Here is a 17024-nt window from a genome sequence, read left to right as displayed (position 1 = left end):
GTGATGATGACGAGAAAGTGTCCCTGGTTCTGGCGACACCCCAACCCCAGGTACATCTCCTTGATGCCCAGAATAATAAAGCAGCAAAAGGCAATTTATCCAAAAGAAAAAGTAGGAATGTCTTCATGTTATCAAGACATCCCACCAGAATAACAAGGGAAGACACCCACAATTCACAAAAGGAAATACACAGGGTACAAGAAAAGTGGGGGGTTTTAGAAAATTATTTGCTAAAGAACAACTTTTCTAAATGATATAAAATGCTAACTTTTACAATCCTAAACCAGTTTTGAATTGGGGATCTCCACAGGTTTGCTTTGGACTTGGAGAACCAGCCAAACTATTCTTTTTCTTCCCCTGTAAACTCTCGTCAGGTAACATACAGTGTAATATTGGTCTCGGGAGCAGAATTCAGTGATTCATCACTTACCCCACCCAGTGCTCATGGGCTCCCATCTAGCCCATCCCCATCCACCTGCCTCCATCAACCCCCAATTTGTTCTCTATCGTTATGAGTCTCTTCTGGTTTGTTTCCCTCCCTTCTTTCCCCCCACCTTCCCAACCAAACTATTGTAAATGCTAATATCCTTCCCCAAATGGTAGGGCTAGAGGTATCTATCCTGCTCAGGTAGTTGGCAGATTTAGTGAATACGCCATATAGAGCTTAGCACAGCTCCCTGTGTTGACAATGAGTGCTTCTCACTGGTGAGGAGATTTGGCTGATTTTTTTTCTTCTCTCAAAGTCCCCATCGCTTCCCCACCTCTGGGGTCCCAAATCCACCGCCTTATTTCAGTTCCTTGTCCTGTCTCCACCTATCATGGGCTGGCACCTCTCTAGCCAATGGTCACAATTACCCAAGAGGTCTTTCTAATATTGCAATTACACGACTATCCACCTTAACCCCTTCCCAGTGACCCCCCCTGGAGAATGAACCCCCAATCCCATACCTTCCAACACTTGGCTTGCCTCCCCTGACCGACCCACCAGCTTTACACTCACACCGCCTCACCCCTTCGATCTCACACACACTGAGCCTGAGTTGTAGCTTCCCCGGAAGGCCCGGCTCAGGTCTCGGAGCCTCTACACCCCTGCTTCCCTCTGCTTGGAGTCACCCCCTGGTCCGTTTGGAGTTTTTCACCTCTTCTCTATCCTGAAAATCCTATCTCCTCTTTCTGAAGCAAGGAGTCCTCTCCCTCATGAGTCTTCGTGGGTGTAGTTCCTTTTAATATTCTCACAGACTATTAAATAGTCTATTAAATAGTCTATTAAATAGTCTATTAAATAGCTTCCAGCTACCAATCTCTCTGAACCTTTCCTGAAATACCTGCTGAGCTCTGAGCCTCACCTGGATGGGGTCTGTGACAGGAACGTCTCCAGGTGGAAGTCTGAATTCCTTCCTGTTGGTTGATGATCGAGAGTGAAGCTGTATTCCCAGGACAGGAAGGAGTGAAGCATTCAAGCCAGGCTTAAGAATCCAAATGCAAAAACCACGTCTCCTCCAGCTTCGGGTTAAACATGTCTGGATCTGCAGCAGAGGAAATATTTATAGCTCCTTATGTTTGCTGTATATGTTCTCTGCACCAACTCCTTAGACACATTTCCCATTATTACTCCAACCCCTGAGCCCGTGTCCCCATGGGAACATATCTGGAGAGCATGGAATTTTTTCCTGTAGATTCTCTGTTCCCAAGATACAGGTTAGAATTCAGGCATATCCGATTTTTATTACTCCTCCTCGAACTTTCCTGGCTTCCAGAGCTCTAACATTGAAACTTTTCATGGACCTGAGTGAAAGTTTTTTTCCAAATCTATGGCTCAGGAACCTGTGTTGACTATGACCCTTGGTTCTTTAAAACATGGGTTGTGGTGAGAACACTACTCCTGATAGTCTAGAAAATACCTATTCCCTCTCCACCAAGCAAAGATGTGTTCATTTGCTGTAAAACCAAGGGTACAATAATCCTTGGATTCATAATTCTTTTGACAAATCAACTAGGAGTTTTGTATTTTTAATACAGGTTAAAAGTTGACATTTATAAAACATTTGGTAATTCTAGGTGTATTACAAAGCTGTAGTCATCAAGACAGTATGGTACTGGCACAAAAACAGACACACAGATCAATGAAACACAATAGAGAACCCAGAAATGGACCCACAATAATATGGGCAATCTTCACCAAAGCAGGAAAGAATATCCAATGGAAAAAAGGCGGTCTCTTCAAAAATGATGCTGGAAAATTGGGTAGCAACATGCAAAGTCAGCTGGATCACTTGCTTACACCGTACACAAAGATAAATTCCAAATGGACAAAAGACCTAAACGTGAGGCAGGAAACCATCAAAATCCTGGAGGAGAAAACAGGTAGCTATTTCTTTGGCCTCGGATTTAGCAACTTCTTATTAGACATGTTGCAGGAGGCAAGGGAAGCAAAAGCAAACATGAACTATTGGACCTTCAGCAAAGTAAAAATCTTCTGCACAGTGAAGAAAACAAGCAAGAGAATTAAAAGGCTGCCCAAAGAATGGGAGAAGATGTTTGTGAATGACACATCAGATAAATATTCGTGTGTGTGTGTGTGTGTGTGTGTGTGTGTGTGTTTGTGTTCCACATTTTCCTTATCCATTCATTTATTGATAGACACTTAGGTCGCTTCTGTATCCTGTCTATTGTAAAGAATGCTGCAATAAACATAGGGGTGCGTATATCTTTTCAATTTAGCATTTTTGTTTTCTTTGGAAACAGTAGTGGAATTCTTGGATTGTAAGGTAGTCCTATTTTTAAATTTTGAGGCCCCTCCACACTGTTTTCCACAGCGGCTGCACCAGTTTGCATTCCAACCCAAAGTGTGCAAGGTACCTTTTTCTCCACATTGTCACCGGCATTTGTTGTTTGTTGTGTTTTTGATTTTAGCCTTTCTGACATGTGTGAGTTGGTATCTCAATTGTGGTTTTGATTTACATTTCCTTGATGATGAGAAATGCTGAGCATATTTTCATTTGTCTGTTGGCCATCTGGATGTCTCCTTTATTTTTCTTATTTTTTATTTATTTTTTATTTATTTTTAAATTTTTTTTAACGTTTTTTATTTATTTTTGAGACAGAGAGAGACAGAGCATGAACGGGGGAGGGGCAGAGAGAGAGGGAGACACAGAATCGGAAGCAGGCTCCAGGCTCTGAGCCATCAGCCCAGAGCCCGACGTAGGGCTCGAACCCACGGACCGTGAGATCGTGACCTGAGCTGAAGTTGGACACTTAACTGACTGAGCCACCCAGGCGCCCCTGGATGTCTCCTTTAGAGAAATGTCTATTAAGATTCTCTGCCCATTGTTTTTTGTGGCTGTTTAGTTGTATGAGTTATTTACATATTTTTTTACTTTTATTTATTTATTTTTTTATTCAACCAAGTTAGTTAACATATCGTGTAATAATGATTTCAGGAATAGAATTTAATGATTCATCACTTACATCTAACACCCAATGCTTATCACCAGTGGCCTCCTTAATACCCATCACCCATCTAGCCCATTCCTGCATCCACCTCCCCTCCAGTAACCATCAGTTGTTTTCTGTCTTTAAGAGTCTTCTATGGTTTGTCTCCATCTCTGTATCTTATTTTTGCTTACATTTTCCTATGATCATCTGTTTTGTTTCTTAAATTCCACGTAGGAGTGAAATTATAGGATATTTGCCTTTTTCTGACTGACCAGATTTGCTTAGCATAAAATACTCTAGTTCCATCCATGTTGCAAATGGCAAGATTTGATTCTTATGGATCACTGAGTAATATTCCAGTGTGTGTGTGTATATATATATATATATATACACACACACACACATATATATATGTATGTATGTATATATACCACTTCTTCCTTATCAGTTCATCAGTCAATGGACATTTGGGCTGTTTCCATTCTTTGTGGATTGATGATAGTGCTGCTATAAATATTGGAGTACACGTGACCCTTCGACCACCACTCCTGTGTCCCTTGGATAATGAGCTAGTAATGCAATTGCTGCCCCGTAGGGTAGTTCTATTTTTATTTTTTGGTGGAACCTCCATACTGTTTTCAGAGTGGCTACACCGGTTTGCATTCCCAAATGGAGTGCAAAAGGGTTCCACTTTTCTGCATCCTTGCCAACATCTGTTGTTTCCTGAGTTGTTAAATTTTAGCCCTTCTGACAGGTGTGAGGTGGTAACTCATTGTGGTTTTGATTTATATTTTCCTTATGAGAGATGTTGAGCATCTTTTCATGTGTCTATTAGCCATCTGAAGGTTTTTCTTGGAAAAGTGTCTACTCATTTCTTTTGCCAATGCTTCACTGGATTGTTTGTTTTTTTGAGTGTTGAATTTGATAAGTTATTTGTAAATTTTTGATATTAACCTTTTATCTGATATGTTATTTGCAAATATCTTCCCCCATTCCTTCAGTTGCCTTGTAGTTTTACTGATTATTTCCTTCACTGTGCAGAAGCTTTTTATCTTGATGAGATCCCAAAAGTTCATTTTTGCTTTTATTTCCCTTGCCTCTGGAGACATGTCAAGTAAGAAGTTGCTGTGGCTGAGGTCAAAGAGGTTGTTGCTTGTTTTCTCCTCTAGGATTTTTTTTTTTTTTACCTTTTTAAAGTTAGATTTGAATTTTTATTTTTTTATTTTTTTTTAATATGAAATTTTTTGACAAATTGGTTTCCATACAACACCCAGTGCTCATCCCAAAAGGTGCCCTCCTCAATACCCATCACCCACCCTCCCCTCCCTCCCACCCCCCATCAACCCTCAGTTTGTTCTCAGTTTTTAACAGTCTCTTATGCTTTGGCTCTCTCCCACTCTAAGCTCTTTTTTTTTTTTTTTCTTCTTCCTTCCCCTCCCGCATGGGTTCCTGTTAAGTTTCTCAGGATCCACATAAGAGTGAAACCATATGGTATCTGTCTTTCTCTGTATGGCTTATTTCACTTAGCATTACACTCTCCAGTTCCATCCACGTTGCTACAAAAGGCCATATTTCATTTTTTCTCATTGCCACGTAGTATTCCATTGTGTATATATACCACAATTTCTTTATCCATTCATCAGTTGATGGACATTTAGGCTCTTTCCATAATTTGGCTATTGTTGAGAGTGCTGCTATGAACATTGGGGTACAAGTGCCCCTATGCATCAGTACTCCTGTATCCCTTGGATAAATTCCTAGCAGTGCTATTGCTGGGTCATAGGGTAGGTCTATTTTTAATTTTCTGAGGAACCTCCACACTGCTTTCCAGAGCGGCTGCACCAATTTGCATTCCCACCAACAGTGCAAGAGGGTTCCCGTTTCTCCACATCCTCTCCAGCATCTATAGTCTCCTGATTTGTTCATTTTGGCCACTCTGACTGGCGTGAGGTGATACCTGAGTGTGGTTTTGATTTGTATTTCCCTGATAAGGAGCGACGCTGAACATCTTTTCATGTGCCTGTTGGCCATCTGGATGTCTTCTTTAGAGAAGTGTCTATTCATGTTTTCTGCCCATTTCTTCACTGGGTTATTTGTTTTTTGGGTGTGGAGTTTGGTGAGCTCTTTATAGATTTTGGATACTAGCCCTTTGTCCGATATGTCATTTGCAAATATCTTTTCTCATTCCGTTGGTTGCCTTTTCATTTTGTTGGTTGTTTCCTTTGCTGTGCAGAAGCTTTTTATCTTCATAAGGTCCCAGTAATTCACTTTTGCTTTTAATTCCCTTGCCTTTGGGGATGTGTCGAGTAAGAGATTGCTACGGCTGAGGTCAGAGAGGTCTTTTCCTGCTTGCTCCTCTAAGGTTTTGATGGTTTCCTGTCTCACATTTAGGTCCTTTATCCATTTTGAGTTTATTTTTGTAAATGGTGTGAGAAAGTGGTCTAGTTTCAACCTTCTGCATGTTGCTGTCCAGTTCTCCCAGCACCATTTGTTAAAGAGGCTGTCTTTTTTCCATTGGATGTTCTTTCCTGCTTTGTCAAAGATGAGTTGGCCATACGTTTGTGGGTCTAGTTCTGGGGTTTCTATTCTATTCCATTGGTCTGTGTGTCTGTTTTTGTGCCAATACCATGCTGTCTTGATGATGACAGCTTTGTAGTAGAGGCTAAAGTCTGGGATTGTGATGCCTTCTGCTTTGGTCTTCTTCTTCAAAATTCCTTTGGCTATTCGGGGCCTTTTGTGGTTCCATATGAATTTTAGGATTGCTTGTTCTAATTTTGAGAAGAATGCTGGTGCAATTTTGATTGGGATTGCATTGAATGTGTAGATAGCTTTGGGTAGTATTGACATTTTGACAATATTTATTTTTCCAATCCATGAGCAGGGAATGTCTTTCCATTTCTTTAAATCTTCTTCAATTACCTTCATAAGCTTTCTATAGTTTTCAGCATACAGATCCTTTACATCTTTGGTTAGATTTATTCCTAGGTATTTTATGCTTCTTGGTGCAATTGTGAATGGGATCATTTTCTTTATTTGTCTTTCTGTTGCTTCATTGTTAGTGTATAAGAATGCAACTGATTTCTGTACATTGATTTTGTATCCTGCAACTTTGCTGAATTCATGTATCAGTTCTAGCAGACTTTTGGTGGAGTCTATCGGATTTTCCATGTATAACATCATGTCGTCTGCAAAAAGCGAAAGCTTGACTTCATCTTTGCCAATTTTGATGCCTTTGATTTCCTTTTGTTGTCTGATTGCTGATGCTAGAACTTCCAGCACTATGTTAAACAACAGCGGTGAGAGTGGGCATCCCTGTCGTGTTCCTGATCTCAGGGGAAAAGCTCTCAGTTTTTCCCCGTTGAGGATGATGTTAGCTGTGGGCTTTTCATATATGGCTTTTATGATCTTTAAGTATGTTCCTTCTATGCCGACTTTCTCAAGGGTTTTTATTAAGAAAGGGTGCTGGATTTTGTCAAAGGCCTTTTCTGCATCGATTGACAGGATCATATGGTTCTTCTCTTTTTTTTTGTTAATGTGATGTATCACGTTGATTGATTTGCGAATGTTGAACCAGCCCTGCATCCCAGGAATGAATCCCACTTGATCATGGTGAATAATTCTTTTTATATGCTGTTGAATTCGATTTGCTAGTATCTTATTGAGAATTTTTGCATCCATATTCATCAGGGATATTGGCCTGTAGTTCTCTTTTTTTACTGGGTCTCTGTCTGGTTTAGGAATCAAAGTAATACTGGCTTCATAGAATGAGTCTGGAAGTTTTCCTTCCCTTTCTATTTCTTGGAATAGCTTGAGAAGGATAGGTATTATCTCTGCTTTAAATGTCTGGTAGAACTCCCCTGGGAAGCCATCTGGTCCTGGACTCTTATTTGTTGGGAGATTTTTGATAACCCATTCAATTTCTTCGCTGGTTATGGGTCTGTTCAAGCTTTCTATTTCCTCCTGATTGAGTTTTGGAAGAGTGTGGGTGTTCAGGAATTTGCCCATTTCTTCCAGGTTGTCCAATTTGTTGGCATATAATTTTTCATAGTATTCCCTGATAGTTGTTTGTATCTCTGAGGGATTGGTTGTAATAATTCCATTTTCATTCGTGATTTTATCTATTTGGGTCATCTCCCTTTTCTTTTTGAGAAGCCTGGCTAGAGGTTTGTCAATTTTGTTTATTTTTTCAAAAAACCAACTCTTGGTTTTGTTGATCTGCTCTACAGTTTTTTTAGATTCTATATTGTTTATTTCTGCTCTGATCTTTATTATTTCTCTTCTTCTGCTGGGTTTAGGCTGCCTTTGCTGTTCTGCTTCTATTTCCTTTAGGTGTGCTGTTAGATTTTGTATTTGGGATTTTTCTTGTTTCTTGAGATAGGCCTGGATTGCAATGTATTTCCCTCTCAGGACTGCCTTCGCTGCGTCCCAAAGCGTTTGGATTGTTGTATTTTCATTTTCGTTTGTTTCCATATATTTTTTGATTTCTTCTCTAATTGCCTGGTTGACCCACTCATTCGTTAGTAGGGTGTTCTTTAACCTCCATGCTTTTGGAGGCTTTCCAGACTTTTTCCTGTGGTTGATTTCAAGCTTCACAGCATTGTGGTCTGAAAGTATGCATGGTATAATTTCAATTCTTGTAAACTTATGAAGGGCTGTTTTGTGACCCAGTATATGATCTATCTTGGAGAATGTTCCATGTGCACTCGAGAAGAAAGTATATTCTGTTGCTTTGGGATGCAGAGTTCTAAATATATCTGTCAAGTCCATCTGATCCAATGTCTCATTCAGGGCCCTTGTTTCTTTACTGACCGTGTGTCTAGATGATCTATCCTTTTCTGTAAGTGGGGTGTTAAAGTCCCCTGCAATTACCACATTCTTATCAATAAGGTTGCTTATGTTTATGAGTAATTGTTTTATATATTTGGGGGCTCCGGTATTCGGCGCATAGACATTTATAATTGTTAGCTCTTCCTGATGGATAGACCCTGTAACTATTATATAATGTCCTTCTTCATCTCTTGTTACAGCCTTTAATTGAAAGTCTAGTTTGTCTGATATAAGTATGGCTACTCCAGCTTTCTTTTGGCTTCCAGTAGCATGATAAATAGTTCTCCATCCCCTCACTCTGAATCTAAAGGTGTCCTCAGGTCTAAAATGAGTCTCTTGTAGACAGCAAATAGATGGGTCTTGTTTTTTTTATCCATTCTGATACCCTATGTCTTTTGGTTGGTGCATTTAATCCATTTACATTCAGTGTTATTATAGAAAGATACGGGTTTAGAGTCATTGTAATGTCTGTATGTTTTATGCTTGTAGTGATGTCTCTGGTACTTTGTCTCACAGGGTCCCCCTTAGGATCTCTTGTAGGGCTGGTTTAGTGGTGACAAATTCCTTCAGTTTTTGTTTGTTTGGGAAGACCTTTATCTCTCCTTCTATTCTAAATGACAGACTTGCTGGATAAAGGATTCTCGGCTGCATATTTTTTCTGTCTAGCACACTGAAAATCTCGTGCCAATTCTTTCTGGCCTGCCAAGTTTCAAAAGAGAGATCAGTCACGAGTCTTATAGGTCTCCCTTTATATGTGAGGGCACGTTTACCCCTTGCCGCTTTCAGAATTTTCTCTTTATCCTTGTATTTTGCCAGTTTCACTATGATATGTCGTGCAGAAGATCGATTCAAGTTACGTCTGAAGGGAGTTCTCTGTGCCTCTTGGATTTCAATGCCTTTTTCCTTCCCCAGTTCAGGGAAGTTCTCAGCTATGATTTCTTCAAGTACCCCTTCAGCACCTTTCCCTCTCTCTTCCTCCTCTGGGATACCAATTATGCGTATATTATTTCTTTTTAGTGTATCACTTAGTTCTCTAATTTTCCCCTCATACTCCTGGATTTTTTTATCTCTCTTTTTCTCAGCTTCCTCTTTTTCCATAACTTTATCTTCTAGTTCACCTATTCTCTCCTCTGCCTCTTCCATCCGAGCCGTGGTGGTTTGCATTTTGTTTTGCATTTCCTTTAAAGCGTTTTTCAGCTCCTCGTGACTGTTCCTTAGTCCCTTGATCTCTGTAGCAAGAGATTCTCTGCTGTCCTGTATACTGTTTTCCAGCCCAGCGATTAATTTTATGACTATTATTCTAAATTCACTTTCTGTTATATTATTTAAATCCTTTTTGATCAGCTCATTAGCTGTTGTTATTTCCTGGAGATTCTTCTGAGGGGAATTCTTCCGCTTGGTCATTTTGGATAGTCCCTGGTGTGGTGAGGACCTGCAGGGCACTTCCCCTGTGCTGTGGTGTATAACTGGAGTTGGTGGGCGGGGCCGCAGTCAGTCCTGATGTCTGCCCCCAGCCCACCGCTGGGGCCACAGTCAGACTGGTGTGTGCCTTCTCTTACCCTCTCCTAGGGGCGGGATTCCCTGTGGGGTGGCGTGGCCCGTCTGGGCTACTTGCACACTGCCAGGCTTGTGATGCTGGGGATCTGGCGTATTAGCTGGGGTCGGAAGGCAAGGTGCACGGCGGCAGGGGGGGCAGGCTTAGCTCGCTTCTCCTTAGGTGATCCACTTCAGGAGGGGCCCTGTGGCAGCCGGAGGGAGTCAGATCCGCTGCCGGAGGTTTGGCTCCGCAGAAGCACAGAGTTGGGTGTTTGCGCGGAGCGAGCAATTTCCCTGGCCGGAACCGGTTCCCTTTGGGATTTTGGCTGGGGGATGGGCGGGGGAGATGGCGCTGGCGAGCGCCTTTGTTCCCCGCCAAACTGAGCTCTGTCGTCCGGGGGCTCCGCAGCTCACCCTCCCTTTGTCCTCCGGCCTTCCCGCTTTCCGAGCAGAGCTGTTAACTTATGACCTCCCAGACGCTAAGTCGCGCTTGCTGTCGGAACACAGTCCGTCAGGCCCCTCCGCTTTTGCAAGCCGGACTCGGGGGCTCTGCTTGGCCGGCGAGCCGCCCCTCCGCCCCGGCTCCCTCCCGCCAGTCCGTGGAGCGCGCACCGCCTCGCCGCCCTTCCTACCCTCTTCCGTGGGCCTCTCGTCTGCACTTGGGTCCGGTGACTCCGTTCTGCTAATCCTCTGGCGGTTTTCTGGATTATTTAGGCAGGTGTAGGTGGAATCTAAGTGATCAGCAGGACGCGCGGTGAGCCCAGCGTCCTCCTACGCCGCCATCTTCCACCTAGATTTTTTTCTCCTCTAGGATTTAGACGGAGTTTAGGTCTTTCATCCATTTGAGTTTATTCTTGTGTATGAATAAGTTTATTCATGAGTTTATTCTTGTGTATTCTTGTGTAAGAAAGTGGTCCAGGTTCATTCTTCTGTATGTTGAGGTCCAGTTTTCCCAACACCATTTGCTAAAGAGACTGTCTTTTTTCCATTGGGTATTATTTCCTGTTTTGTCAAAGATTAGTTGGCCATACGTTTGTGGGTCCATTTCTGTGTATTTTATTCTGTTCCATTGGTCGATTTGTCTGTTCTTGTGCCAATACCATACCGTCTTGATGATTACAGCTTTGAAATACATCTTGAAGTCCAGAATTGTGATGCATCCAGCTTTGGTTTTCTTTTCAGAATTGTTTTGGCTTTTCTGGGTCCATACAGATTTTAGGATTGTCTGTTCTAGACCTGTGAAGAATCCTGGGATATTTTGATGGAGATTGCATTAAATATGTAGATTGCTTTGGGTAGGATCAATATTTTAACAATATTTGCTCTTCCTATCCATGAACGTGGAATGTTTTTCCATTTCTTTTGTTCTTCTTCAATTTCTTTCATAAGCTTTCTATAGTTTTCAGTGTATAAATTTTTTACCTCTTTGGTTAGGTTTATTCCTAGGTATCTTGGGGTGTTTTGGTGCAACTGTAAATGGGATGAATTCTTTGATATCTCTTTATGCTGCTTCATTATTGGGGTATAGAAATGCAACCTATTTCTGTACATGGATTTTATAACCTGTGACTTGATCGAATTCATGTATCAGCTCTAGCCATTTTTTTGGTGGAGTCAGGTTTTCCATGGAGAGTATCATGTGATCTGCAAAGAGTGAAAGTTTGACTTCTTCCTTGCCAAATTGGATGCCTTTTATTTCTTTTTGTTGTCTGAATCCTGAGGCTAGGACTTCAAGTACTATTGAACTATAGTGGTGAGAGTGGCGTGCCTGTCATGTTCATGATCTTAGGAAAGCACTCCATTTTTCCTCATTGAGGATGATATTATCTCTGGGACTTTCATATACGGCTTTTATGATGTTAAGGCATGTTCCTTCTATCCCTACGTCCTTGAGTATTTTTATCATAAAGAGACTCTTAACAATAGAGAACAAACTGAGGGTTGCTGGAAGGGAGGTGGGTGAGGGGATGGACTAAATGGGTGAGAGGCATTAAGAAGGGTGCTTGTGATGGGAACTGGGTAAGTGAAGAATCACTAAACTATACTACTGAAACCAATTCTACACTATATGCTAACTATGTAAATTTAAATAAAATCTTGGAAAGAAATAAAATAAAATCCAACTTGCCCATTGTAAGATACAGAAATGTACAGGCATTTGTGATCCAACATTTGGGAAAACATTGGGAACGTATGAGAGTGGACAAAGGAGAAACCGTATATCAGACAGATCAGAAGCTTAATAAAGTGAGTTATTGAAATGTATGGAGAAGTTGAAATCAAACAAATGGGAATTCCAATAAATAAATAGAAGGGGCAGATTCTACTCCCACAGTCTGATCAAAGAATAGCAGTTCCTGGCTCTGATGCTTTGAGCCCTGCAATCATGGCATATCTACAGCCCCAGGACAATTGGCCTTTACAACACTGGAACCCCAACGATTCTCTTCAGAGCCCTCTTTATGTCTTTGTTCCTCAGGCTGTAGATGAAGGGGTTCAGCATGGGCGTGACGACTGCGTACATCACTGAGGCTGTTGCACACGAGTGGGAGCTCTGGGTAGCAGCAGAGCTAAGGTACACTCCCAGGCCAGTACAATAAAATAGGGAGACAACCGAGAGGTGAGACGCACAGGTGGAAAACGCCTTATACTTGCCCTGAGCTGATGAGATTCCACATACAAAAGAAACTATCTTAGAATAAGAGTAAAGGATCCCAGCTAGGGAAGCACCACCCAACAATCCAGCTGCAAAATACATCAGCATGTCATTAAGAAAGGGATCAGAACAGGCAAGCAGGACCACCTGATTGATTTCACAGAAAAAGTGGGAGATTTCCACCTCTGTACAGAAGGACAGCCACAACATCATTAAGGTTTGTAATAAGGAGTTCAGGGTGCTCATCATCCAGGACACCAGAACAAGCAGCCCACAGTAGGTGGGTTTCGTGATCAGCATGTAGTGCAAGGGTTGACAGATGGCCACAAACCGGTCATAGGCCATCACAGACAGTAGAAAATTGTCCAATCCAGCAAAGAGTAGGAAAAAATACATCTGTGTGATGCAGCCTGCATAAGTTATGACTTTGGTCTGGGTCTGCATGTTCCAGAGCATCTTCGGGACGGTGGTGGAGGTGAAGCAGATGTCTACAAAGGACAGGTTGGCCAGGAAGAAGTACATGGGCGTGTGGAGGCGGGAGTCAGAGCTGACGGCCAGGAGGATGAGCAGGTTCCCAAACACAGTGATCAGGTACATGGAGAGGAAAAGCCCAAAAATGAGGAGCTGCAGTTCTGGTCTCTCTGCAAATCCCAGAAGAAAAAATTCTGAAATTTGTGAATCATTTCCTGGTTCCATGGGCTAGAGGGGACTATCAGGAAACAAAAAATAGCATGACCGAGTTTCTCAACAATGAACATTGCAAATATCATTGAAATTCTATAATTTTTATTTTTCTTTCAAAAATTCAATATCCATAGTTTTTTGGATAGAACATGTCCCCTCTGGGGACTCCCTCATGCCAGCTTTCAATAGGAATTCACATCCCACACTTAGCTTTTTCCCCTAATACTCATGGATTCTATAGTTTTAATGAGAAATTCTGTCACCCGTTTGAGGAATCACCTTGAGCACTGACTAATCTCCACGCAAAGAGTACAGGTGTCAAAAAAATAAAAGTCTATAAGGTTCAGTGATGGAGACAGAGGATAAGCAAATGAAAGAGTGGATAAAATATGAGAAGGTGACAGGTGCTATGAAGAAAAACAAAGCCTGTGTAAAGGAAAGAGCGGGTGGAGACGTTACTTTTTACTGGTTATTCGGGCATACCAAAACACATCTAAACAGAGGCGTCAAGGAGACAGAAGGAGACACAAAGTCCTCTGGGGAAAAGTACACCAATCAGAGGGAACGACCAGTGCAGAGGCTCTGAGAAAAGTCATTTTTTTAAATCAATTTTTAAAACCTGAGGGTGGTTGATGCATCATGTTACAGCAGTGTGGGGTGTACAATCCAACAGTTTTACACATCACACCATGCTCACCACATGGAGCCGCCATTTGTCACCACACAATGCTATGATGGTATCACTGACTATATTCCCTTTGCCGTGCCTTTTAGTCCTGTGTGTCCTTCGTTCCTTAACTGGAAGCCAGTATCTCCCACTCCCTGTCACCATCTTTCTTTTTGTTGGTTTGCTTGTTGTTTTAAAAGCCAATATTCATTGGTCATTCAATGGTCAAGCAAAGCCATTGCGTTGAGGGGAATGAGCAAGAGGAAGAGTGGTGACAGATGGTGGCAGGGAATGTTGAGGAACAAGGTGGCCTCCCCGGTACTGATGAAACTTCACGGCACAAGGAATCCCTCCTTCACATAGCGTCCCTTGCACTTTATTGATTTTGTTTCCAAAGAATCTTTGGATAGAAATGGGCCCCCTTCTTATCTTTATGTGTTGGCTAATAATCTGGCATCTGTATATTAAGGGTCACATTATGGAGCTATGGGTTCCAGGACCTCTGCTTTGAGAACCGCTCATGGCACACACACACACACACACACACACACACACACGCACACACACACACACACGTGCGTGCCCCCTAGTCTCCTAGGACCATGTCACAACTAGACTATTCTCACCTCGAGGCACATTAATTAGGTAAACACTGATACAAGGCAAGCTGTTGACAAGAGATTTTCTTTCCTCTAAAGATGTGAAAATACATCCAAGTTCCAGTAGTTAAGTCTTCTATGAGCATGTAAACATGGGTCTCCGCATTAATATGAACTTTTCATAGCCAGTGTTTAAAGAAATTAAAATGTCATTTTCAAAAACTGAGAGCAAGAAAAGTGGGGAGAAAGATCTATGAGTTGAGGCGGCCCCTAGCAACGGATGAGAATGTATCTTTTGTTCTGGCAACACCCCAACCCCAGGTACGTCTCCTTCAAGCCCAGAATAATGAAGCAGCAAAAAGCGATTTATTTAAACGGAAACGTTAGGGTGTCTAAGTTATCAAGACATCCCGCTAAATAACAAGCAAGGGAAAACCCCCACAATTCTCTAAGGGTAATACACAGAGTACAACAAAAGTGGCGGATTTTAAAAGATTATTTGCTAACAAAACCCCACCTCTTATAAATGATATAAAATGCAACACCTTCATCATCAGAGACTCGTGTTTTGAATTTTGGATCTACATATGTTTGCTTTTTGAATTTGAAGAACGAAGCAAACTACTCTTTTTTTCATTTAAATTCTACTCAGGTAACATACAGTGCAACATATTGTTTTTAGGAGCAGAATTCAGTGATTCATCACTGACAACACCCAGTGCTCATCACAGCAATTACCCTCCTTAATCCCCGTCACCCATCTAGCCCATCCCCACCCACCTGCTCTATCAACCCTGAGTTTGCTCTCTACCCCTATGAATCTCCTGTAGTTTGTTTCCCTCTCTTCTCTTCCCCCACCTTGCCAACCAAACTATTGTAAATGCTAATATCATTCCCCAAATAGTAGGGCTAGAGGTATCTATCCTGCTCAGGTGGTTGGCAGATTTAGTGAACACGCCATAAAGAACTTAGCATAGTTCCCTCAATTGATAATGACTGCTTCTTACTGGTGAGGAGATTTGACCGACTTTTTCTTCTCTCAAAGTCCCCATCACTTCCCCACTTCTGGGGCCCCAATTATACAGCCTTATTTCAGTTTTCTTCCTCTCTCCACCCATCACAGGCTAGCACCCCTCTAGCCAATATTCACATTTACCCCCGAGAGATCTCTCTATATTACAATTACGTTACTGTCCACCTTCCTGATTTAATGCTTTCATCTGACTCCCCCCTGGAGAATGAACCCCAAATCCATATTTCCAACACTTGGCTTGCCTCCCCTGACTGACCCAACAGCTTTGCACTCATGCTGCCTTACCCACATCAATTCTACCGACATTGAACTTGAGTTGTAGCTTCATCTCAAGCCCCAGTCTCAAGACTCCGAGCCCCTACACACCTGCTTCCCCTCTGGTTGGAATCATCCACTGGTCTATTTGGAAGTTTTCACCTCTTCTGTCTTGAAACTCCCATCTCCTCTTTCAGACAGCAAGGAGTCGTCTCCTTCATGAATGTGTGTGTGTGTGTGTGTGTGTGTGTGTGTGTATGTGTGTTTTGACATTCCCACAAGAAAAAAAAAGACTTTCTTTTGTGATAATTTAGATGTGGTGTTATCACTGTAATTTTTATTTAATTCCATATATGTTTCCCTGCTAGACTGTGGGTGCCCTGGGCATGTTATACTTACTCCCATCCTTTACCCCAGACATAGTTTGGTTGGGGACAGTGGTAATAAATACATATTGCATGAACGAATGAGAGATTGTGCTCACAGGAGTTGTCAATGAAAAGACAGAGAACACAAACAGGGAGCTGTTAGCACAGGAACAGAGAACCAGGGAGAGGAATGTTTTCCATATTCTGAGATTGGGACCATTTGTGGGGTCAGGGTGTGGTTTGCAAGAATCAACTAGAATAGAAAAACTAAGGCACAATAGAAAATATCAGAGCACGTCGTACGTGGTCAGGGTGCAGACCAATCACTCATGGTTCTCCTTGTTGAGTTATATGTTTGTGCGTGTGAGTGTGCAAAAACGTGTTTCCTTTCTTCATATGTCTATCCCTGAGAACATTGTGTCAGATACACATTTATTTCCCCCACTCTGCTTTCTTCATTTAATGTAAGATCCAAATGAGCAGGCCCTCACTTCTTTCATTCACTTTTTTCTTTTTGCTGTTTCATAAAGGTGTTCATTTATATAGTAACACATTTTTAGAAAATGGAATTTATAAAATACAAGGAATAGCAGGGAGAAGAAAACCGGGATAAATAGTGAGTTCAAAATAAACTTATTAATTAAAATTGAGTTAAAAAGACTCTTCTGTAGGAGAAGATATAAAATATAATTTCATCACATTAACACACGTCTCAAAATCAAAATGGAATAGGCAAAAACCTCAAAAAAGAATAGGAAAACAAGAATTATGATTATAACTGACTTTAAAAATAATGCAGGGGGGCGCCTGGGTGGCTTGGTCGGTTAAGCGTCTGACTTCAGCTCAGGTCATGATCTCACGGTCCGTGAGTTCGAGCCCCGCGTCAGGCTCTGTGCTGACAGCTCAGAGCCTGGAGCCTGTTTCAGATTCTGTGTCTCCCTCTCTCTCTGCCCCTCCCCTGTTC

At 41.9% G+C, this 17024-nt stretch overlaps 1 protein-coding gene across 1 annotated transcript; it reads right to left on the bottom strand.

The window, feature by feature from the left end:
* Window positions 1-12217: 12217 nt before the first annotated feature.
* Window positions 12218-13150, bottom strand: LOC115527729 (olfactory receptor 7A17-like). Its single transcript, XM_030335525.1, has one exon. The coding sequence runs from the start codon at window positions 13148-13150 to the stop codon at window positions 12218-12220; it is 933 nt and encodes a 310-aa protein (XP_030191385.1).
* Between the last annotated feature and the right edge of the window lie 3874 nt (window positions 13151-17024).

Source organism: Lynx canadensis, chromosome A2, assembly GCF_007474595.2.
Source record: "Lynx canadensis isolate LIC74 chromosome A2, mLynCan4.pri.v2, whole genome shotgun sequence".
Lineage (NCBI taxonomy): Eukaryota > Metazoa > Chordata > Mammalia > Carnivora > Felidae > Lynx > Lynx canadensis.
This window is presented reverse-complemented; position numbering and strand designations above follow the sequence as displayed.